The following is a 23,492-nucleotide window of genomic DNA, read 5'->3' on the forward strand; positions in this document are numbered from 1 at the left end:
CCTACCTCAGCACCATACGAACATTCCTACCTCAGCACCATACGAACATTCCTACCTCAGCACCATACGAACATTCCTACCTCAGCACCATACCAACATTCCCACCTCAGCACCATACCAACATTCCTACCTCAGCACCATACTAACATTCCCACCTCAGCACCACACCAACATTCCTACCTCAGCACCACACTAACATTCCCACCTCAGCACCATACGAACATTCCTACCTCAGCACCATACTAACATTCCTACCTCAGCACCATACCAACATTCCTACCTCAGCGCCATACTAACATTCCTACCTCAGCACCATACCAACATTCCTACCTTAGCACCATACTAACATTCCCACCTCAGCACCATACCAACATTCCTACCTCAGCACCATACTAACATTCCCACCTCAGCACCATACGAACATTTCTACCTCAGCACCATACTAACATTCCTTCCTCAGCAACATACCAACATTCCTATCTCAGCACCATACTAACATTCCCACCTCAGCACCATACCAACATTCCCACCTCAGCACCATACCAACATTCCTACCTCAGCACCATACTAACATTCCTACCTCAGCACCATACCAACATTCCTACCTCAACACCATACTAACATTCCCACCTCAGCACCATACCAACATTCCCATCTCAGCTAAATACCAACATTCCCACCTCAGCACCATACCAACATTCCTACCTCAGCACCATACGAACATTCCCACCTCAGCACCATACTAACATTCCCACCTCAGCACCATACCAACATTCCTACCTCAGCACCATACTAACATTCCTACCTCACCACCATACCAACATTCCTACCTCAGCACCATACTAACATTCCCACCTCAGCACCATACCAGCATTCCCATCTCAGCTAAATACCAACATTCCCACCTCAGCACCATACCAGAATTCCTACCTCAGCACCATACTAACATTCCCACCTCAGCACCATACCAACATTCCTACCTCAGCACCATACGAACATTCCCACCTCAGCACCATACGAACATTCCTACCACAGCACCATACTAACATTCCTTCCTCAGCAACATACCAACATTCCTATCTCAGCACCATACTAACATTCCCAACTCAGCACTATACCAACATTCCTACCTCAGCACCATACTAACATTCCCACCTCAGCACCATACCAACATTCCTACCTCAGCACCATACTAACATTCCTACCTCAGCACCATACCAACATTCCTACCTCAGCGCCATACTAACATTCCCACCTCAGCACCATACCAACATTCCCATCTCAGCTAAATACCAACATTCCCACCTCAGCACCATACTAACATTCCCACCTCAGCACCATACCAACATTCCTACCTCAGCACCATACTAACATTCCCACCTCAGCACCATACCAACATTCCTACCTCAGCACCATACTAACATTCCTACCTCAGCACCATACCAACATTCCTACCTCAGCGCCATACTAACATTCCCACCTCAGCACCATACCAACATTCCCATCTCAGCTAAATACCAACATTCCCACCTCAGCACCATACCAACATTCCTACCTCAGCACCATACTAACATTCCCACCTCAGCACCATACCAACATTCCTACCTCAGCACCATACTAACATTCCCACCTCAGCACCATACCAACATTCCTACCTCAGCACCATACTAACATTCCCACCTCAGCACCATACCAACATTCCCACCTCAGCACCATACCAACATTCCCACCTCAGCACCATACCAACATTCCTACCTCAGCGCCATACTAACATTCCCACCTCAGCACCATACCAACATTCCTACCTCAGCACCATACTAACATTCCCACCTCAGCACCATACCAACATTCCTACCTCAGCGCCATACTAACATTCCCACCTCAGCACCATACCAACATTCCCATCTCAGCTAAATACCAACATTCCCACCTCAGCACCATACCAACATTCCTACCTCAGCACCATACTAACATTCCCACCTCAGCACCATACCAACATTCCTACCTCAGCACCATACTAACATTCCCACCTCAGCACCATACCAACATTCCCACCTCAGCACCATACAAACATTCCCACCTCAGCACCATACCAACATTCCTACCTCAGCACCATACCAACATTCCCACCTCAGCACCATACAAACATTCCTACCTCAGCACCATACTAACATTCCCACCTCAGCACCATACCAACATTCCTACCTCAGCACCATACTAACATTCCCACCTCAGCACCATACCAACATTCCCACCTCAGCACCATACAAACATTCCTACCTCAGCACCATACTAACATTCCCACCTCAGCACCATACCAACATTCCCACCTCAGCACCATACTAACATTCCTACCTCAGCACCATACCAACACTCCCACCTCAGCACCATACAAACATTCCTACCTCAGCACCATACCAACATTCCCACCTCAGCATCATACCAACATTCCCACCTCAGCACCATACTAACATTCCCACCTCAGCACAATACTAACATTCCTACCTCAGCACCATACTAACATTCCCACCTCAGCACCATACCAACATTCCCACCTCAGCACCATACTAACATTCCCACCTCAGCACCATACAAACATTCCTACCTCAGCACCATACTAACATTCCCACCTCAGCACCATACCAACATTCCCACCTCAGCACCATACTAACATTCCCACCTCAGCACCATACTAACATTCCCACCTCAGCACCATACTAACATTCCCACCTCAGCACCATACTAACATTCCCACCTCAGCACCATACCAACATTCCTACCTCAGCACCATACCAACATTCCTACCTCAGCCCCATACCAACATTCCTACCTCAGCACCATACCAACATTCCCATCTCAGCTAAATGCCAACATTCCCACCTCAGCACCATACCAACATTCCTACCTCAGCACCATACTAACATTCCCACCTCAGCACCATACCAACATTCCCATCTCAGCTAAATACCAACATTCCCTCCTCAGCACCATACGAACATTCCTACCTCAGCACCATACTAACATTCCCACCTCAGCATCATACCAACATTCCTACCTCAGCACCATACTAACATTCCCACCTCAGCATCATACCAACATTCCTACCTCAGCACCATACCAACATTCCTACCTCAGCACCATACCAACATTCCCATCTCAGCTAAATACCAACATTCCCTCCTCAGCACCATACGAACATTCCTACCTCAGCACCATACTAACATTCCCACCTCAGCACCATACTAACATTCCCACCTCAGCATCATACCAACATTCCCACCTCAACAAAATACCAACATTCCCACCTCAACAAAATACCAACATTCCCACCTCTCCTCAACTGAGGTTCATTGGTGCCAGTGAGGGGATCTTGATCCAAGTGACTGAACCTATGTTGACCTTCCATGAATCAAACCTGAATACCAGCCATTTCTCCCAGTTGTTGCATGAGCCCTACTGGTTTAGCGCTCGCTAAACGCAAAGATGTATGACTGTATGTCACATCTGTCATTGAGTGACTATTGGTCGGTATCTTGAGTATCTGCAGGGTATCTTAAGTATTTGCAAGGTATCTTAAGTATCTGCAAGGTATCTTAAGTATCTGCAAGGTATCTTAAGTATCTGCAGGGTATCTTAAGTATTTGCAAGGTATCTTAAGTATCTGCAAGGTATCTTAAGTATCTGCAAGGTATCTTAAGTATCTGCAAGGTATCTTAAGTATTTGCAAGGTATCTTAAGTATCTGCAAGGTATCTTGAGTATCTGCAAGGTATCTTGAGTATCTGCAAGGTATCTTGAGTATCTTCAATGTATCTTGAGTATCTGCAAGGTATCTTAAGTATATGCAAGGTATCTTGAGTATCTGCAAGGTATCTTAAGTATCTGCAAGGTATCTTAAGTATCTGCAAGGTATCTTATGTATCTGCAAGGTATCTTAAGTATCTGCAAGGTATCTTAAGTATCTGCAAGGTATCTTAATATCTGCAAGGTATCTTAAGTATCTGCAAGGTGTCTTGAGTATCTGCAAGGTATCTTAAGTATCTGCAAGGTATCTTAAGTATCTGCAAGGTATCTTAAGTATCTGCAAGGTGTCTTGAGTATCTGCAAGGTATCTTAAGTATCTGCAAGGTGTCTTGAGTATCTGCAAGGTATCTTAAGTATCTGCAAGGTGTCTTGTGTATCTGCAAGGTATCTTAAGTATCTGCAAGGTATCTTAAGTATCTGCAATGTATCTTAAGTATCTGCAAGGTATCTTAAGTATCTGCAAGGTATCTTAAGTATCTGCAAGGTATCTTAAGTATCTGCAAGGTGTCTTGAGTATCTGGAAGGTATCTTAAGTATCTGCAAGGTGTCTTGAGTATCTGCAAGGTATCTTAAGTATCTGCAAGGTATCTTAAGTATATGCAAGGTATCTTAAGTATCTGCAAGGTGTCTTGAGTATCTGCAAGGTATCTTAAGTATCTGCAAGGTATCTTAAGTATCTGCAAGGTATCTTAAGTATCTGCAAGGTATCTTAAGTATCTGCAAGGTATCTTAAGTATCTGCAAGGTATCTTAAGTATATGCAAGGAATCTTGAGTATCTGCAAGGTATCTTAAGTATCTGCAAAGTATCTTAAGTATCTGCAAAGTATCTTAAGTATCTGCAAGGTATCTTAAGTATCTGCAAGGTATCTTAAGTATCTGCAAGGTATCTTATGTATATGCAAGGAATCTTTAGTATCTGCAAGGTATTTTAAGTATCTGCAAGGTATCTTAAGTATCTGCAAGGTATCTTAAGTATCTGCAAGGTATCTTAAGTATCTGCAAGGTATCTTAAGTATCTGCAAGGTATCTTAAGTATCTGCAAGGTATCTTAAGCATCTGCAAGGTATCTTAAGTATCTGCAAGGTATCTTAATATCTGCAAGGTATCTTAAGTATCTGCAAGGTATCTTAAGTATCTGCAAGGTGTCTTGAGTATCTGCAAGGTATCTTAGGTATCTGGAAGGTGTCTTGAGTATCTGCAAGGTATCTTAAGTATCTGCAAGGTGTCTTGTGTATCTGCAAGGTATCTTAAGTATCTGCAAGGTATCTTAAGTATCTGCAAGGTATCTTAAGTATCTGCAAGGTATCTTAAGTATCTGCAAGGTATCTTAAGTATCTGCAAGGTGTCTTGAGTATCTGCAAGGTATCTTAAGTATCTGCAAGGTGTCTTGAGTATCTGCAAGGTATCTTAAGTATCTGCAAGGTATCTTAAGTATATGCAAGGTATCTTAAGTATCTGCAAGGTGTCTTGAGTATCTGCAAGGTATCTTAAGTATCTGCAAGGTATCTTAAGTATCTGCAAGGTATCTTAAGTATCTGCAAGGTATCTTAAGTATCTGCAAGGTATCTTAAGTATCTGCAGGGTATCTTAAGTATTTGCAAGGTATCTTAAGTATCTGCAAGGTATCTTAAGTATCTGCAAGGTATCTTAAGTATCTGCAAGGTATCTTAAGTATTTGCAAGGTATCTTAAGTATCTGCAAGGTATCTTGAGTATCTGCAAGGTATCTTGAGTATCTGCAAGGTATCTTGAGTATCTTCAATGTATCTTGAGTATCTGCAAGGTATCTTAAGTATATGCAAGGTATCTTGAGTATCTGCAAGGTATCTTAAGTATCTGCAAGGTATCTTAAGTATCTGCAAGGTATCTTATGTATCTGCAAGGTATCTTAAGTATCTGCAAGGTATCTTAAGTATCTGCAAGGTATCTTAATATCTGCAAGGTATCTTAAGTATCTGCAAGGTGTCTTGAGTATCTGCAAGGTATCTTAAGTATCTGCAAGGTATCTTAAGTATCTGCAAGGTATCTTAAGTATCTGCAAGGTGTCTTGAGTATCTGCAAGGTATCTTAAGTATCTGCAAGGTGTCTTGAGTATCTGCAAGGTATCTTAAGTATCTGCAAGGTGTCTTGTGTATCTGCAAGGTATCTTAAGTATCTGCAAGGTATCTTAAGTATCTGCAATGAATCTTAAGTATCTGCAAGGTATCTTAAGTATCTGCAAGGTATCTTAAGTATCTGCAAGGTATCTTAAGTATCTGCAAGGTGTCTTGAGTATCTGGAAGGTATCTTAAGTATCTGCAAGGTGTCTTGAGTATCTGCAAGGTATCTTAAGTATCTGCAAGGTATCTTAAGTATATGCAAGGTATCTTAAGTATCTGCAAGGTGTCTTGAGTATCTGCAAGGTATCTTAAGTATCTGCAAGGTATCTTAAGTATCTGCAAGGTATCTTAAGTATCTGCAATGTATCTTAAGTATCTGCAAGGTATCTTAAGTATCTGCAAGGTATCTTAAGTATATGCAAGGAATCTTGAGTATCTGCAAGGTATCTTAAGTATCTGCAAGGTATCTTAAGTATCTGCAAGGTATCTTAAGTATCTGCAAGGTATCTTAAGTATCTGCAAGGTATCTTAAGTATCTGCAAGGCATCTTATGTATATGCAAAGAATCTTTAGTATCTGCAAGGTATTTTAAGTATCTGCAAGGTATCTTAAGTATCTGCAAGGTATCTTAAGTATCTGCAAGGTATCTTAAGTATCTGCAAGGTATCTTAAGTATCTGCAAGGTATCTTAAGTATCTGCAAGGCATCTTATGTATATGCAAGGAATCTTTAGTATCTGCAAGGTATTTTAAGTATCTGCAAGGTATCTTAAGTATCTGCAAGGTATCTTAAGTATCTGCAAGGTATCTTAAGTATCTGCAAGGTATCTTAAGTATCTGCAAGGTATCTTAAGTATCTGCAAGGTATCTTAAGCATCTGCAAGGTATCTTAAGTATCTGCAAGGTATCTTAATATCTGCAAGGTATCTTAAGTATCTGCAAGGTATCTTAAGTATCTGCAAGGTGTCTTGAGTATCTGCAAGGTATCTTAAGTATCTGGAAGGTGTCTTGAGTATCTGCAAGGTATCTTAAGTATCTGCAAGGTGTCTTGTGTATCTGCAAGGTATCTTAAGTATCTGCAAGGTATCTTAAGTATCTGCAAGGTATCTTAAGTATCTGCAAGGTATCTTAAGTATCTGCAAGGTATCTTAAGTATCTGCAAGGTGTCTTGAGTATCTGCAAGGTATCTTAAGTATCTGCAAGGTGTCTTGAGTATCTGCAAGGTATCTTAAGTATCTGCAAGGTATCTTAAGTATATGCAAGGTATCTTAAGTATCTGCAAGGTGTCTTGAGTATCTGCAAGGTATCTTAAGTATCTGCAAGGTATCTTAAGTATCTGCAAGGTATCTTAAGTATCTGCAAGGTATCTTAAGTATCTGCAAGGTATCTTAAGTATCTGCAAGGTATCTTAAGTATATGCAAGGAATCTTGAGTATCTGCAAGGTATCTTAAGTATCTGCAAGGTATCTTAAGTATCTGCAAGGTATCTTAAGTATCTGCAAGGTATCTTAAGTATCTGCAAGGTATCTTATGTATATGCAAGGAATCTTGAGTATCTGCAAGGTATTTTAATTATCTGCAAGGTATCTTAAGTATCTGCAAGGTATCTTAAGTATCTGCAAGGTATCTTAAGTATCTGCAAAGTATCTTAAGTATCTGCAAGGTATCTTAAGTATCTGCAAGGTATCTTAAGTATCTGCAAGGTATCTTAAGCATCTGCAAGGTATCTTAAGTATCTGCAAGGTATCTTAATATCTGCAAGGTATCTTAAGTATCTGCAAGGTGTCTTGAGTATCTGCAAGGTATCTTAAGTATCTGGAAGGTGTCTTGAGTATCTGCAAGGTATCTTAAGTATCTGCAAGGTGTCTTGTGTATCTGCAAGGTATCTTAAGTATCTGCAAGGTATCTTAAGTATCTGCAAGGTATCTTAAGTATCTGCAAGGTATCTTAAGTATCTGCAAGGTATCTTAAGTATCTGCAAGGTATCTTAAGTATCTGCAAGGTGTCTTGAGTATCTGCAAGGTATCTTAAGTATCTGCAAGGTGTCTTGAGTATCTGCAAGGTATCTTAAGTATCTGCAAGGTATCTTAAGTATATGCAAGGTATCTTAAGTATCTGCAAGGTGTCTTGAGTATCTGCAAGGTATCTTAAGTATCTGCAAGGTATCTTAAGTATCTGCAAGGTATCTTAAGTATCTGCAAGGTATCTTAAGTATCTGCAAGGTATCTTAAGTATCTGCAAGGTATCTTAAGTATATGCAAGGAATCTTGAGTATCTGCAAGGTATCTTAAGTATCTGCAAGGTATCTTAAGTATCTGCAAGGTATCTTAAGTATCTGCAAGGTATCTTAAGTATCTGCAAGGTATCTTAAGTATCTGCAAGGTATCTTATGTATATGCAAGGAATCTTGAGTATCTGCAAGGTATTTTAAGTATCTGCAAGGTATCTTAAGTATCTGCAAGGTATCTTAAGTATCTGCAAGGTATCTTAAGTATCTACAAGGTATCTTAAGTATCTGCAAGGTATCTTAAGTATCTGCAAGATGTCTTGAGTATCTGCAAGGTATCTTAAGTATCTGCAAGGTGTCTTGAGTATCTGCAAGGTATCTTAAGTATCTGCAAGGTGTCTTGTGTATCTGCAAGGTATCTTAAGTATCTGCAAGGTATCTTAAGTATCTGCAAGGTATCTTAAGTATCTGCAAGGTATCTTAAGTATCTGCAAGGTATCTTAAGTATCTGCAAGGTATCTTCAGTATCTGCAAGGTATCTTAAGTATCTGCAAGGTATCTTAAGTATATGCAAGGAATCTTGAGTATCTGCAAGGTATCTTAAGTATCTGCAAGGTATCTTAAGTATCTGCAAGGTATCTTAAGTATCTGCAAGGTATCTTAAGTATCTGCAAGGTATCTTAAGTATCTGCAAGGTATCTTGAGTGTCTGCAAGGTATCTTAAGTATCTGCAAGGTATCTTAAGTATCTGCAAGGTATCTTAAGTATCTGCAAGGTATCTTAAGTATCTGCAAGGTATCTTAAGTATCTGCAAGGTATCTTAAGTATCTGCAAGGTATCTTAAGTATCTGCAAGGTATCTTAAGTATCTGCAAGGTATCTTAAGTATCTGCAAGGTGTCTTGAGTATCTGGAAGGTATCTTAAGTATCTGCAAGGTATCTTAAGTATCTGCAAGGTATCTTAAGTATCTGCAAGGTATCTTAAGTATATGCAAGGAATCTTGAGTATCTGCAAGGTATCTTAAGTATCTGCAAGGTATCTTAAGTATCTGCAAGGTATCTTAAGTATCTGGAAGGTATCTTAAGTATCTGCAAGGTATCTTAAGTATCTGCAAGGTATCTTAAGTATCTGCAAGGTATCTTAAGTATCTGCAAGGTATCTTAAGTATCTGCAAGGTATCTTAAGTATCTGCAAGGTATCTTAAGTATCTGCAAGGTGTCTTGAGTATCTGCAAGGTATCTTAAGTATCTGCAAGGTATCTTAAGTATATGCAAGGTATCTTAAGTATCTGCAAGGTGTCTTGAGTATCTGCAAGGTATCTTAAGTATCTGCAAGGTATCTTAAGTATCTGCAAGGTATCTTAAGTATCTGCAAGGTATCTTAAGTATCTGCAAGGTATCTTAAGTATCTGCAAGGTATCTTAAGTATATGCAAGGAATCTTGAGTATCTGCAAGGTATCTTAAGTATCTGCAAGGTATCTTAAGTATCTGCAAGGTATCTTAAGTATCTGCAAGGTATCTTAAGTATCTGCAAGGTATCTTAAGTATCTGCAAGGTATCTTATGTATATGCAAGGAATCTTGAGTATCTGCAAGGTATTTTAAGTATCTGCAAGGTATCTTAAGTATCTGCAAGGTATCTTAAGTATCTGCAAGGTATCTTAAGTATCTGCAAAGTATCTTAAGTATCTGCAAGGTATCTTAAGTATCTGCAAGGTATCTTAAGTATCTGCAAGGTATCTTAAGTATCTGCAAGGTATCTTAAGCATCTGCAAGGTATCTTAAGTATCTGCAAGGTATCTTAATATCTGCAAGGTATCTTAAGTATCTGCAAGGTGTCTTGAGTATCTGCAAGGTATCTTAAGTATCTGGAAGGTGTCTTGAGTATCTGCAAGGTATCTTAAGTATCTGCAAGGTGTCTTGTGTATCTGCAAGGTATCTTAAGTATCTGCAAGGTATCTTAAGTATCTGCAAGGTATCTTAAGTATCTGCAAGGTATCTTAAGTATCTGCAAGGTATCTTAAGTATCTGCAAGGTATCTTAAGTATCTGCAAGGTGTCTTGAGTATCTGCAAGGTATCTTAAGTATCTGCAAGGTGTCTTGAGTATCTGCAAGGTATCTTAAGTATCTGCAAGGTATCTTAAGTATATGCAAGGTATCTTAAGTATCTGCAAGGTGTCTTGAGTATCTGCAAGGTATCTTAAGTATCTGCAAGGTATCTTAAGTATCTGCAAGGTATCTTAAGTATCTGCAAGGTATCTTAAGTATCTGCAAGGTATCTTAAGTATCTGCAAGGTATCTTAAGTATATGCAAGGAATCTTGAGTATCTGCAAGGTATCTTAAGTATCTGCAAGGTATCTTAAGTATCTGCAAGGTATCTTAAGTATCTGCAAGGTATCTTAAGTATCTGCAAGGTATCTTATGTATATGCAAGGAATCTTGAGTATCTGCAAGGTATTTTAAGTATCTGCAAGGTATCTTAAGTATCTGCAAGGTATCTTAAGTATCTGCAAGGTATCTTAAGTAACTGCAAGGTATCTTAAGTATCTGCAAGGTATCTTAAGTATCTGCAAGATGTCTTGAGTATCTGCAAGGTATCTTAAGTATCTGCAAGGTGTCTTGAGTATCTGCAAGGTATCTTAAGTATCTGCAAGGTGTCTTGTGTATCTGCAAGGTATCTTAAGTATCTGCAAGGTATCTTAAGTATCTGCAAGGTATCTTAAGTATCTGCAAGGTATCTTAAGTATCTGCAAGGTATCTTAAGTATCTGCAAGGTATCTTCAGTATCTGCAAGGTATCTTAAGTATCTGCAAGGTATCTTAAGTATATGCAAGGAATCTTGAGTATCTGCAAGGTATCTTAAGTATCTGCAAGGTATCTTAAGTATCTGCAAGGTATCTTAAGTATCTGCAAGGTATCTTAAGTATCTGCAAGGTATCTTAAGTATCTGCAAGGTATCTTGAGTATCTGCAAGGTATCTTAAGTATCTGCAAGGTATCTTAAGTATCTGCAAGGTATCTTAAGTATCTGCAAGGTATCTTAAGTATCTGCAAGGTATCTTAAGTATCTGCAAGGTATCTTAAGTATCTGCAAGGTATCTTAAGTATCTGCAAGGTATCTTAAGTATCTGCAAGGTATCTTAAGTATCTGCAAGGTATCTTAAGTATCTGCAAGGTATCTTAAGTATCTGCAAGGTGTCTTGAGTATCTGGAAGGTATCTTAAGTATCTGCAAGGTATCTTAAGTATCTGCAAGGTATCTTAAGTATCTGCAAGGTATCTTAAGTATATGCAAGGAATCTTGAGTATCTGCAAGGTATCTTAAGTATCTGCAAGGTATCTTAAGTATCTGCAAGGTATCTTAAGTATCTGGAAGGTATCTTAAGTATCTGCAAGGTATCTTAAGTATCTGCAAGGTATCTTAAGTATCTGCAAGGTATCTTAAGTATCTGCAAGGTATCTTAAGTATCTGCAAGGTATCTTAAGTATCTGCAAGGTATCTTAAGTATCTGCAAGGTATCTTAAGTATCTGCAAGGTATCTTAAGTATCTGCAAGGTATCTTAAGTATCTGCAAGGTATCTTGAGTATATGCAATATTTGCCAAAAAAAAATTTTTTTGCTATGGTTCGATACACATTTTGCCAAAACTAGTTTTTTTTTTTTTTCAAGGTGGTAAAAGAAAAAATATTGAATTTTTTTCAGTGCGAAGGAAATATTGATTGAGTTTTATTGGTTTAAACTGTTATTATCTTTTAATGTTTCCTGGGGTCATAGTTCCCATGGCCCGGTCCCAGACCAGACCACAGCAACAGTAATGTTTCCTGGGGTCATAGTTCCCATGGCCCGGTCCCAGACCAGACCACAGCAACAGTAATGTTTCCTGGGGTCATAGTTCCCATGGCCCGGTCCCAGACCAGACCACAGCAACAGTAATGTTTCCTGGGGTCATAGTTCCCATGGCCCGGTCCCAGACCAGACCACAGCAACAGTAATGTTTCCTGGGGTCATAGTTCCCATGGCCCGGTCCCAGACCAGACCACAGCAACAGTAATGTTTCCTGGGGTCATAGTTCCCATGGCCCGGTCCCAGACCAGACCACAGCAACAGTAATGTTTCCTGGGGTCATAGTTCCCATGGCCCGGTCCCAGACCAGACCACAGCAACAGTAATGTTTCCTGGGGTCATAGTTCCCATGGCCCGGTCCCAGACCAGACCACAGCAACAGTAATGTTTCCTGGGGTCATAGTTCCCATGGCCCGGTCCCAGACCAGACCACAGCAACAGTAATGTTTCCTGGGGTCATAGTTCCCATGGCCCGGTCCCACACCAGACCACAGCAACAGTAATGTTTCCTGGGGTCATAGTTCCCATGGCCCGGTCCCAGACCAGACCACAGCAACAGTAATGTTTCCTGGGATCATAGTTCCCATGGCCCGGTCCCAGACCAGACCACAGCAACAGTAATGTTTCCTGGGATTATAGTTCCCATGGCCCGGTCCCAGACCAGACCACAGCAACAGTAATGTTTCCTGGGGTTATAGTTCCCATGGCCCGGTCCCAGACCAGACCACAGCAACAGTAATGTTTCCTGGGGTTAAGTTCCCATGGCCCGGTCCCAGACCAGACCACAGCAACAGTAATGTTTCCTGGGGATATAGTTCCCATGGCCCGGTCCCAGACCAGACCACAGCAACAGTAATGTTTACTGGGGATATAGTTCCCATGGCCCGGTCCCAGACCAGACCACAGCAACAGTAATGTTTCCTGGGGATATAGTTCCCATGGCCCGGTCCCAGACCAGACCACAGCAACAGTAATGTTTCCTGGGATCATAGTTCCCATGGCCCGGTCCCAGACCAGACCACATCAACAGTAATGTTTCCTGGGATCATAGTTCCCATGGCCCGGTCCCAGACCAGACCACAGCAACAGTAATGTTTCCTGGGATCATAGTTCCCATGGCCCGGTCCCAGACCAGACCACAGCAACAGTAATGTTTCCTGGGATCATAGTTCCCATGGCCCGGTTCCAGACCAGACCACAGCAACAGTAATGTTTCCTGGGGTCATAGTTCCCATGGCCCGGTCCCAGACCAGACCACAGCAACAGTAATGTTTACTGGGGATATAGTTCCCATGGCCCGGTCCCAGACCAGACCACAGCAACAGTAATGTTTCCTGGGGATATAGTTCCCATGGCCCGGTCCCAGACCAGACCACAGCAACAGTAATGTTTCCTGGGGTTATAGTTCCCATGGCCCGGTCCCAGACCAGACCACAGCAACAGTAATGTTTCCTGGGGTTATAGTTCCCATGGCCCGGTCCCAGACCAGACCACAGCAACAGTAATGTTTCCTGGGATTATAATTCCCATGGCCCGGTCCCAGACCAGACCACAGCAACAGTAATGTTTCCTGGGGTTATAGTTCCCATGGCCCGGTCCGAGACCAGACCACAGCAACAGTAATGTTTCCTGGGGTCATAGTTCCCATGGCCCGGTCCCAGACCAGACCACAGCAACAGTAATGTTTCCTGGGGTCATAGTTCCCATGGCCCGGTCCCACACCAGACCACAGCAACAGTAATGTTTCCTGGGGTCATAGTTCCCATGGCCCGGTCCCAGACCAGACCACAGCAACAGTAATGTTTCCTGGGGTCATAGTTCCCATGGCCCGGTCCCAGACCAGACCACAGCAACAGTAATGTTTCCTGGTATCATAGTTCCCATGGCCCGGTCCCAGACCAGACCACAGCAACAGTAATGTTTCCTGGGATTATAGTTCCCATGGCCCGGTCCCAGACCAGACCACAGCAACAGTAATGTTTCCTGGGGTTATAGTTCCCATGGCCCGGTCCCAGACCAGACCACAGCAACAGTAATGTTTCCTGGGGTTAAGTTCCCATGGCCCGGTCCCAGACCAGACCACAGCAACAGTAATGTTTCCCGGGGATATAGTTCCCATGGCCCGGTCCCAGACCAGACCACAGCAACAGTAATGTTTACTGGGGATATAGTTCCCATGGCCTGGTCCCAGACCAGACCACAGCAACAGTAATGTTTCCTGGGGATATAGTTCCCCTGGCCCGGTCCCAGACCAGACCACAGCAACAGTAATGTTTCCTGGGATCATAGTTCCCATGGCCCGGTCCCAGACCAGACCACATCAACAGTAATGTTTCCTGGGATCATAGTTCCCATGGCCCGGTCCCAGACCAGACCACAGCAACAGTAATGTTTCCTGGGATCATAGTTCCCATGGCCCGGTCCCAGACCAGACCACAGCAACAGTAATGTTTCCTGGGATCATAGTTCCCATGGCCCGGTTCCAGACCAGACCACAGCAACAGTAATGTTTCCTGGGGTCATAGTTCCCATGGCCCGGTCCCAGACCAGACCACAGCAACAGTAATGTTTCCTGGGGATATAGTTTCCATGGCCCGGTCCCAGACCAGACCACAGCAACAGTAATGTTTCCTGGGGATATAGTTCCCATGGCCCGGTCCCAGACCAGACCACAGCAACAGTAATGTTTCCTGGGGATATAGTTCCCATGGCCCGGTCCCAGACCAGACCACAGCAACAGTAATGTTTCCTGGGGATATAGTTCCCATGGCCCGGTCCCAGACCAGACCACAGCAACAGTAATGTTTCCTGGGGATATAGTTCCCATGGCCCGGTCCCAGACCAGACCACAGCAACAGTAATGTTTCCTGGGGATATAGTTCTCATGGCCCGTTCCCAGACCAGACCACAGCAACAGTAATGTTTCCTGGGGATATAGTTCCCATGGTCCGGTCCCAGACCAGACCACAGCAACAGTAATGTTTCCTGGGGATATAGTTCCCATGGCCCGGTCCCAGACCAGACCACAGCAACAGTAATGTTTCCTGGGGATATAGTTCCCATGGCCCGGTCCCAGACCAGACCACAGCAACAGTAATGTTTCCTGGGGATATAGATCCCATGGCCCGGTCCCAGACCAGACCACAGCAACAGTAATGTTTCCTGGGGATATAGTTCCCATGGCCCGGCCCCAGACCAGACCACAGCAACAGTAATGTTTCCTGGGGATATAGTTCCCATGGCCCGGCCCCAGACCAGACCACAGCAACAGTAATGTTTCCTGGGGATATAGTTCCCATGGCCCGGTCCCAGACCAGACCACAGCAACAGTAATGGAACTATTAGCTGCACAGGAACTAAAAAATGTACGCAGGAAAAACTAGGTATTGTGTATTGTATGTGTACTCACCTAGTTGTACTCACCTAGTTGTACTCACCTAGTTGTACTCACCTAGTTGTACTCACCGAGTTGTACTCACCTAGTTGTACTCACCTAGTTGTACTCACCTAGTTGTACTCACCTAGTTGTACTCACCTAGTTGTACTCACCTAGTTGTACTCACCGAGTTGTATTCATCTAGTTGTACTCACCGAGTTGTACTCACCTAGTTGTACTCACCTAGTTGTACTCACCTAGCTGTACTCACCTAGTTGTGGTTGCCGGGGTCAATTCACAGCTCCTGGCCCCGCCTCTTCACTGGTTGCTCCTCGGTCACTCTTCCCGCTCCATGAGCTTTAACATACCTCTTCTTAGAGGTATATATGGATCCTGCCTCCACTACATCACTACTCAGACTATTCCACTTACTGACTACTCTGTGACTGAAGAAATACTTCCTAACATCCCTGTGGTTCATCTGATTCTTCAACTTCTGTGTCCCCTTGTTGCTGTGTTCCATCTCTGGAACATCTTGTCTGTCCACCTTGTCGATTCCTCTCAGTGTGTGTGTGTGTGTGTATGTGTGTGTGTGTGTGTGTGTGTGTGTGTGTGTACTCACCTAATTGTACTCACCTAATTGTGGTTGCAGGGGTCGATACTCAGCTCCTGGTCCCGCCTCTTCACTGCTTCCTGAGCTTTGTCATACCTCTTCTTAACACTATGTATGGTTCCTGCCTCCACTACTTCACTGACGACTCTATGACTGAAGAAATACTTCCTAACGTCCCTGTGACTCGTCTGAGTCTTCAGCTTCCAGTTGTGACCCCTTGTTTCTGTGTCCCCTCTCTGGAACATCCTATCTCTGTCCACCTTGTCTATTCCCCACAGTATCTTGTATGTCGTTATCATGTCTCCCCTGACCCTTCTGTCCTCCAGTGCCGTCAGTCCGATTTCCCTCAACCTTTCCTCGTACGACATTCGCCTGAACTCTGGGACTAGCCTTGTTGCAAACCTTTGTACTTTCTCTAACTTCTTGACGTGCTTGACCAGGTGTGGGTTCCAGACTGGTGTTGCATACTCCAGTATGGGCCTAACATACACAGTGTACTGTGTCTTGAACGATTCCTTATTAAGGTATCGGAACGCTATTCTTGTAGACAGCCTGTACTGTCTGCACAGACAGCCCATGCTGTCTGCCAGCTTAGTTCATATTTCACGGCACTAAGATGCTGCCCTCTGTAGCCATGCCTCTTGGTGGGCACGCCAGCCTGCCTGCCCTTGCCACGCTCTCACTCTGGCGTCACTTTTCACTCAGTCAAGAAGTGTCCTCTCTCGTGGCATGGCCCTCCCGGGCCATGGGCACAAACGACACAAGCCTGTGTACCCACCACACCATTTTCAATAAACAAAGAAGTCTCCGAAGACGTTTATAATTTACCGCCCCGCTTGCAGCACTACCAAACAAACCCCTATTAAACATTGGTAGCAGCGGTGGTTGCAGCAGTTGTTTGCCCGGAGAGAGGAAGGAAGAGGTATGAAGTCATCTTCACTTCATCACCCTATACAAAAAGCATCCGTCTCTTAACGAGTTATCCTGATGTCGTGTCTGCACGTTTGAGCATCCAGACACAGGTACAAGCAGGATCCAGCCGAAATTTACCGAATTTCTTCGAGAATTTCTTCGATGCTACAGCGTCCCACGCTGTTTCTCAAGTCACGTGTTCAGCGTCACTTGTATGTTGCTGTTGTTGTTCAGCTCAGCACAGCTGTTCCAGCAAGCCAGAGGTGAGTTTTGTGGGGATTTCTGCATCCAGTGTGAGCTTCTCCACGTGTTTGTGGGTGGGGGAGGAGGAGGAGGAAGTGGCCGTTCCTCACCTTGCCCATGCTCGCCCTACTCACGCTCACCCATCTACCATACACTCACCACTGCTCACTCCCTCTGCTGTGTTTTTCTGCTGTTTTTAGTGTGAATTCGTCGCCAGAGCTGTGTATCCGAGTGTCCGAGGCCACTCGAAGTTACATGAATCAGCATGCCACATAGACCAGCATGCCACGTAGATCACAACACCACGTGGATCCCGACGCCACGTGGGTGTGGGCGATGTCACGTGGATCTACAAACCACGTGAGTTACTGAGCCAGATGTCCCAGGCCACATGCTGTGGTCTGCTGCCCGCATCACTCCTGTGACATCACCCAATGCTGCTGCCCGATTTCATGACGTCACGATGTCTGCCTGATGTCGCCTCGAGATGTTTGCTGACGTCACAGTGCTGCTGACGTCACCTCCCGACATCACGCCTGACATCACATGATGTCACATCGAGTGTTTCTAGTAATTATTTCAGTATTGTCGAGAAGTTTGAGAGAAGATATATGTCGTGTGTTAATTAATTCCTCTCAGCCATTGTTCTCACATGTTAGTGTACTGCGGGTGTGTGAAGTTTCCGTGTGTCCAGTGAAGTCTGACCCAGACCTGAGTAGCACCACTGTGCTAAGTCACCCGATGTGACCAGTGCATTTGACATCTGATGTCAAGCCAGCCCCTGAGCCCGAGCCCCCTTGTACAGAAAGCTCTTATGCTTGTCGCTCATAGATGTTCTACAGAATCGTACCTGCTACGATTCCCATCGAGATTTGATTCAATTCACCTCTAGACCTTCAGAATGCAGTTATATGTAGAGAAACAAGTCTGGAGACGCTTAGACTAACCTCTGTTATAACTCCAACTGCCGAGAGAATGACACTCGTCAAGCCGCAGTTAGCCCTGTTGGCAGGCGCTGTGTTAGCCTCGTGTCACAAGCTTCAGTGAGCAGCCTGCACAAAGATGATGTCACTTTGACTGCTAGCTCTCTCACTGCAGTCTGGTGTATGTTATGACTCCCAGATGTTTCGCCCAGTCGTCTCTGTTATGACTCACTCCACAACTCACTCCACGCTCGCCGGCAGTGACAGCCCAGCGACAGTACCAGTCAAGAAGTGTCCTGAGTTGCTTGCCAGAAGTCCTGCCCAGTTGCCGAGTTTGGTCGACGCCTCACTCGAGGGCACCAGCATGTCGTGCCTCAGGTTGAGTGAAAACCTGCAGCGACTCTTACGATGACTGCTTCACCATTCCAGAGGAGACCGTACCCTGTTACGTCACAGATCAGCCGCAGCAATGTCTCCTGTGTTGCAGTATCTGTCCAGACGCAGGAAGGCATGCAGTGATGCCCTTCGATGCTCACTGCCTATGACCACGATGTTTAGCACACCCCACATGTTTTTTTCTTCCCTCCCTGTAGGAAGTTTTTTTTTCCATGTCCATATGTATATATATGTTTTTATTTTGTGTTCTGTGCCCTGTTCCTACGAGAGAGAAACCGAGTATTTTTTACCACCAGTATTGTCGTGTCGGGACGACGCGAGGTAGGTGGCCGAGTGTATGTAGACAGCCTGTACTGTCTGCACAGATAGCCCATGCTGTCTGCCAGCTTAGTTCATATTTTTCGGCACTAAGATGCTGCCCTCTATAGCCAGGCCTCTCGGTGGGCATGCCAGCCTGCCTGCCCTTGCCACGCTCTCTGGTGTCACTCTTCACTCAGTCAAGAAGTGTCCCCTCTCGTGGCATGGCCCTCCCGGGCCATGGGCACTAACACACAAGCCTGTGGACCCACCACGACATAACAATAAAGTAAGAAGCCTCCGAAGACGACATTTATAATTCAAACCCCGCTTTGACCATACTACCAATAAATCCCATTAAACATTCTCAGGTTTGCCAGGCGCCCGTATGCTGCAACAGTTATTTGGTTGATGTGTGCCTCCAGTGACGTGTTCGGTGTTATGGTCACCCCAAGGTCTTTCTCCCTGAGTGAGGTCTGTAGTCTTTGTCCACCTAGCCTATACTCTGTCTGTGGTCTTCTTTGCCCCTCCTCAATCTTCATGACTTTGCATTTGGCAGGGTTGAATTCGAGAAGCCAGTTTCTGGACCACATGTCCAGCCTGTCCAGGTCTCTTTGCAGTCCTACCTCATCCTCATCCGATTTAATTCTTCTCATCAACTTTACATCATCTGCGAATAGGGACACTTCAGAGTCTATTCCTTTCATCATGTCGTTTGCATGTATCAAAAATAGCACTGGTCCTAGAACTGACCCCTGTGGGACCCCGCTCGTCACAGGCGCCCACTGTGATACCTCTTCATGTACCATGACTCGTTGTTGCCTCCCTGTCAGGTATTCCCTGATCCATTGCAGTGCCCTCCCTGTTATATGCGCCTGATCCTCCAGCTTCTGCACTAATCTCTTGTGGGGAACTGTGTCAAAGGCCTTCCTGCAGTCTAGGCAAACACAATCAACCCACCCCTCTCTCTCGTGTCTTACTTCTGTTACCTTGTCATAAAACTCCAGAAGGTTTGCGACACAGGATTTGCCTTCCATGAACCCATGCTGGTTTTCATTTATAATCTTGTTCCATTCCAGGTGTTCCACCACTCTCCTCCTGATAATCTCCATGACTTTGCACACAATACATGTCAGAGACACAGGTCTGTAGTTTAGTGCCTCATTTCTGTTTCCTTTCTTAAATATGGGGACTACATTTGCTGTCTTCCATTTCTCAGGTAGTTGCCCAGTTTCAAGGGATGTGTTGAAGATTGTGGTTAGGAGCACGCCCAGCATCTCTGCTCCTTCTCTAAGGACCCATGGGAAGATGTCCGGTCCCATCGCCTTTGAAGTATCAAGGTCACTTAGCAGCTTCTGCACCTCCTTCTCGGTTGTTTGTATGTCATCCAACACTTGTTGGTATATTCCCTCTTGATGTTCCCTTCTGTGCTGTCTTCCCAGAGCCCTTCCTGTCTCTACTGTATAAAACTTCCTTAAATCTCCTGTTTAGCTCCTCACATACCTCTTGATCATTTCCTGTGAGTTCTCCACCTTCTGTCCTCAGTCTGATCACCTGGTCTTTGACTGTTGTCTTCCTCCTGATGTGGCTGTACAACAGTTTCGGGGCAGTCTTGATTTTCGATGTTATGTTATTTCTTACCGTCTCTGGGCCTCCCTCCTTACCTGTGCATACTCGTTCCTGGCTCTGCGACTGATCTCCCTATTTTCGTGTGTCCTCTGCCTTCTGTACTTTTTCCATTCTCTATTGAACTTTGTTTTTGCCTCCTTACTCCATCGTGTGTGTGTGTGTGTGTGTGTGTGTGTGTGTGTGTGTGTGTGTGTGTGTGTGTGTGTGTGCGTGCGTGCGTGTGTGTGTGTGTGTGTGTGTGTGTGTGTGTGTGTGTGTGTGTGTGTTGAAGTTCGTGAATTAGTTGTCAGTTTGTGCCTTTATGATTATGATAGTTTGTACCTCTGTAGGTAATTAATCCCAAATGTTTGTTTGATCTTGCAGTGTTGCTGCCGAGCACGGTGTTGCAGTGGTGCTGCCCAGCACAGTGTTGCAGTGGTACTACCCAGCACAGTGTTGCAGTGGTGCTGCCCAGCACAGTGTTGCAGTGGTGGTGCCCAGCACAGTGTTGCAGTGGTGCTGTCCAGCACAGTGTTGCAGTGGTGCTGCCCAGCTTAGCGTTGCCGTGGTGCTGCTCACCTCCGCGACAGACCTGATGACCAACGATTCCCACAGATTAGTTTTCCGCCCAGCACCCCTCCTCAGGCCCTGAGCAAGGGCGCCCCCTGTATACGGTCTGCCTTCGTCGTCGTCGTCGTCGTCGTCACTAACAAAACACATCATGACGGAGGTGGTGCTGGATCCAGCCTCCCTCGCCAGAGCACACAGTGACAGCGGCATCAGCTCACAGGTATACTGTTGTTTTTGATGTCTTCTATGATAATTAATCTGACCACTTGTGTGGGCCTAATGGACTCTTGTGTACTGGTATTTGACCCTTTTAGTAAGCTTATTGGATCCTTCTTTTGTCATATTGGAACTTTTTTGTAGATGTTTTGGACTCTCCTTCCAATGCCATATTAGCTTCGCTGATGGCCTTCAACTTTAATTTAGCCATCAGTTTCTCTGTTATAAAGGATCTTTGTGCTCCAGTACCAAAAAATACTCAAGTTGGTTTGGTCCTTCCCTGCAATGCCAGCAGCTAAAGCAACACAATCTCTGAACTTCCCACTCTGATTAGAGACTTCGCCCACGCTCATTGTGTTGACTATCACCTAAGACATGGGCGCACTTTCCATCTCACTTTGAGACGCGCCCCTACAACCCTGGGCTTTCCTTGGATTATTGAGACGTGGTGCAATATGATTCTCACCCCTTCAGCAGCTGTAGTTCTCCCAAAGATGCATTTGGCGATCTTTTGCCTTGTTGTTCCCCACAGCATCTTAAGCAGAACTGCAACTCTCTTAGTCATAAGAACATAAGAACATAAGAAAAGAGGAACACTGCAGCAAGCCTGTTGGCCCATACTAGGCAGGTCCTTTACAATTCATCCCACTAACAAACATTTGACCAACCCAATTTTCAATGCCACCCAAGAAACATGCTCCGATGTGCAAGTCCCTCTCAAATCCAACCCCTCCCACTCATGTACTTATCCAACCTAAATTTGAAACTACCCAAAGTCCTAGCCTCAATAACCCAACTAGGTAGACTGTTCCACTCATCAACTACCTTATTTCCAAACCAATACTTTCCTATGTCCTTTCTAAATCTAAACTTATCTAATTTAAATCCATTACTGCGGGTTCTCTCTTGGAGAGATATCCTCAAGACCTTGTTAATATCCCCTTTATTAATACCTATCTTCCACTTATACACTTCGATCAGGTCTCCCCTCATTCTTCGTCGCTGGTGGCTCCTGCTTAGTGCGACGTAGTTAAAACAACTCGTACTTGTGTGTTTATCTTTGCAGAACACGAATATTTTAGAGTAGCTTTGGGGGTCTGTTTACATGGCTCTGCTTGAGATATCTGACATCGGATGAGAAATGAGATCTCCCAACCCCTCAGTGATTTGTAAAGTGATTGGTCTGGTATTTCAGCTGAAGTTCATGTACTATATTACTTAGCTCATTTTCTCTGAATTGTATGGCTGATGATCCATTCAGAGGCAACCCAATCGTGCAGATCTTTGAGGCTGCTTGCCAAACTCATGGCTTCAATACAGAACTTCTCTAGGCACCTACGGTCGTGTCGGCACCCTTCCAGATCTATTAAATGGTTCAATATGACCCTTTGCATTTCCTCTATATCTCCAAATGTATCCTTCAATTGGTCTTTGGCATGTCTGTAATTGGCATCAGTGATTTTATAGTTCCTGACCAGGTCTAAGGCTTTGCCTTCAATCTGAGATCGCAAGAACTGTAATTTGATCATATCCGTCAGGTCCTTTTGTGTAGTATATATATACTGTGATAACCCTATTGACAGTCAGGTCTTAGTCAAGCGTCTCTTATTTATACCTATCACATAAGCCGCGCTTGAGAGGCCTCTCCTTCTCTCTCTCTCTCTCTCTCTCTCTCTCTCTCTCTCTCTCTCTCTCTCTCTCTCTCTCTCTCAGACTGGAGCCAAGGATATGCCGATATTGATAGGCCTGGTTCGCCACGATCATCAATCCACTTCCAAATCATGAACTCTGGCAGATGTCAGTTTTTCAGATTAGAGATCAAATTTCTTGGTCACTTATTTACTTCTAGCAGGGTTATGACTGACCAAAGTAACTGTTGTTCAGAATTTTCCATCTCTAAAAACTGCTGATGCCGTAAGATCCTTTGTGGGCTTAGCAGGTTTTATAGATCTTTCGTTGACAAATTCTTTTCTATCGCGGCTCCTCTAACTCAGTTGTTTAAGAAGGATGCTCCTTATGTTTGGAACTTCCGTTAAAAAAGAGCATTTCAAACACTTAAAGGAAAGCTACCTTCTGCTCCTGTTCTGACATTTCCAGATTTTTCCAAGCCATAGGCGCAATCCTAGCTCAGAAGACCGATAGCAAGAACAACCTAGTTGCATTTGCTAAGCGTGTTTTTATCAAGGCAGACCGAAACTATACAATAACTGATCAAGACGCTTTAGCAGTAATTTGGTCTTTAAAACACTTTGTGACATCATATACCAGTACCCTTGATGAATCACTCTCCACTTATTTCTCTATTCTAGAATAAACAGCCAACTAGATGATTGACCATTCAAGAGTTCTATCCAGCCTTTGAACACTT

General features: G+C 44.2%; 1 protein-coding gene across 4 annotated transcripts in view; it reads left to right on the forward strand.

Annotated features, from left to right (window-relative positions):
• Window positions 1-23,492, forward strand: part of Oatp26F (Organic anion transporting polypeptide 26F) — a 669,510-nt gene that overhangs the window by 440,705 nt on the left and 205,313 nt on the right. For all 4 annotated transcript variants that reach the window (XM_070099851.1, XM_070099848.1, XM_070099850.1 and 1 more), the window contains one exon: window positions 20,723-21,128. In XM_070099851.1, coding sequence (XP_069955952.1) covers window positions 21,060-21,128 — 69 coding nt within the window. In that variant the 5' untranslated portion in view covers window positions 20,723-21,059. The remainder of the gene's footprint in view (window positions 1-20,722; window positions 21,129-23,492) is intronic.

The sequence above is a fragment of the Cherax quadricarinatus genome, chromosome 69, assembly GCF_038502225.1.
Source record: "Cherax quadricarinatus isolate ZL_2023a chromosome 69, ASM3850222v1, whole genome shotgun sequence".
Lineage (NCBI taxonomy): Eukaryota > Metazoa > Arthropoda > Malacostraca > Decapoda > Parastacidae > Cherax > Cherax quadricarinatus.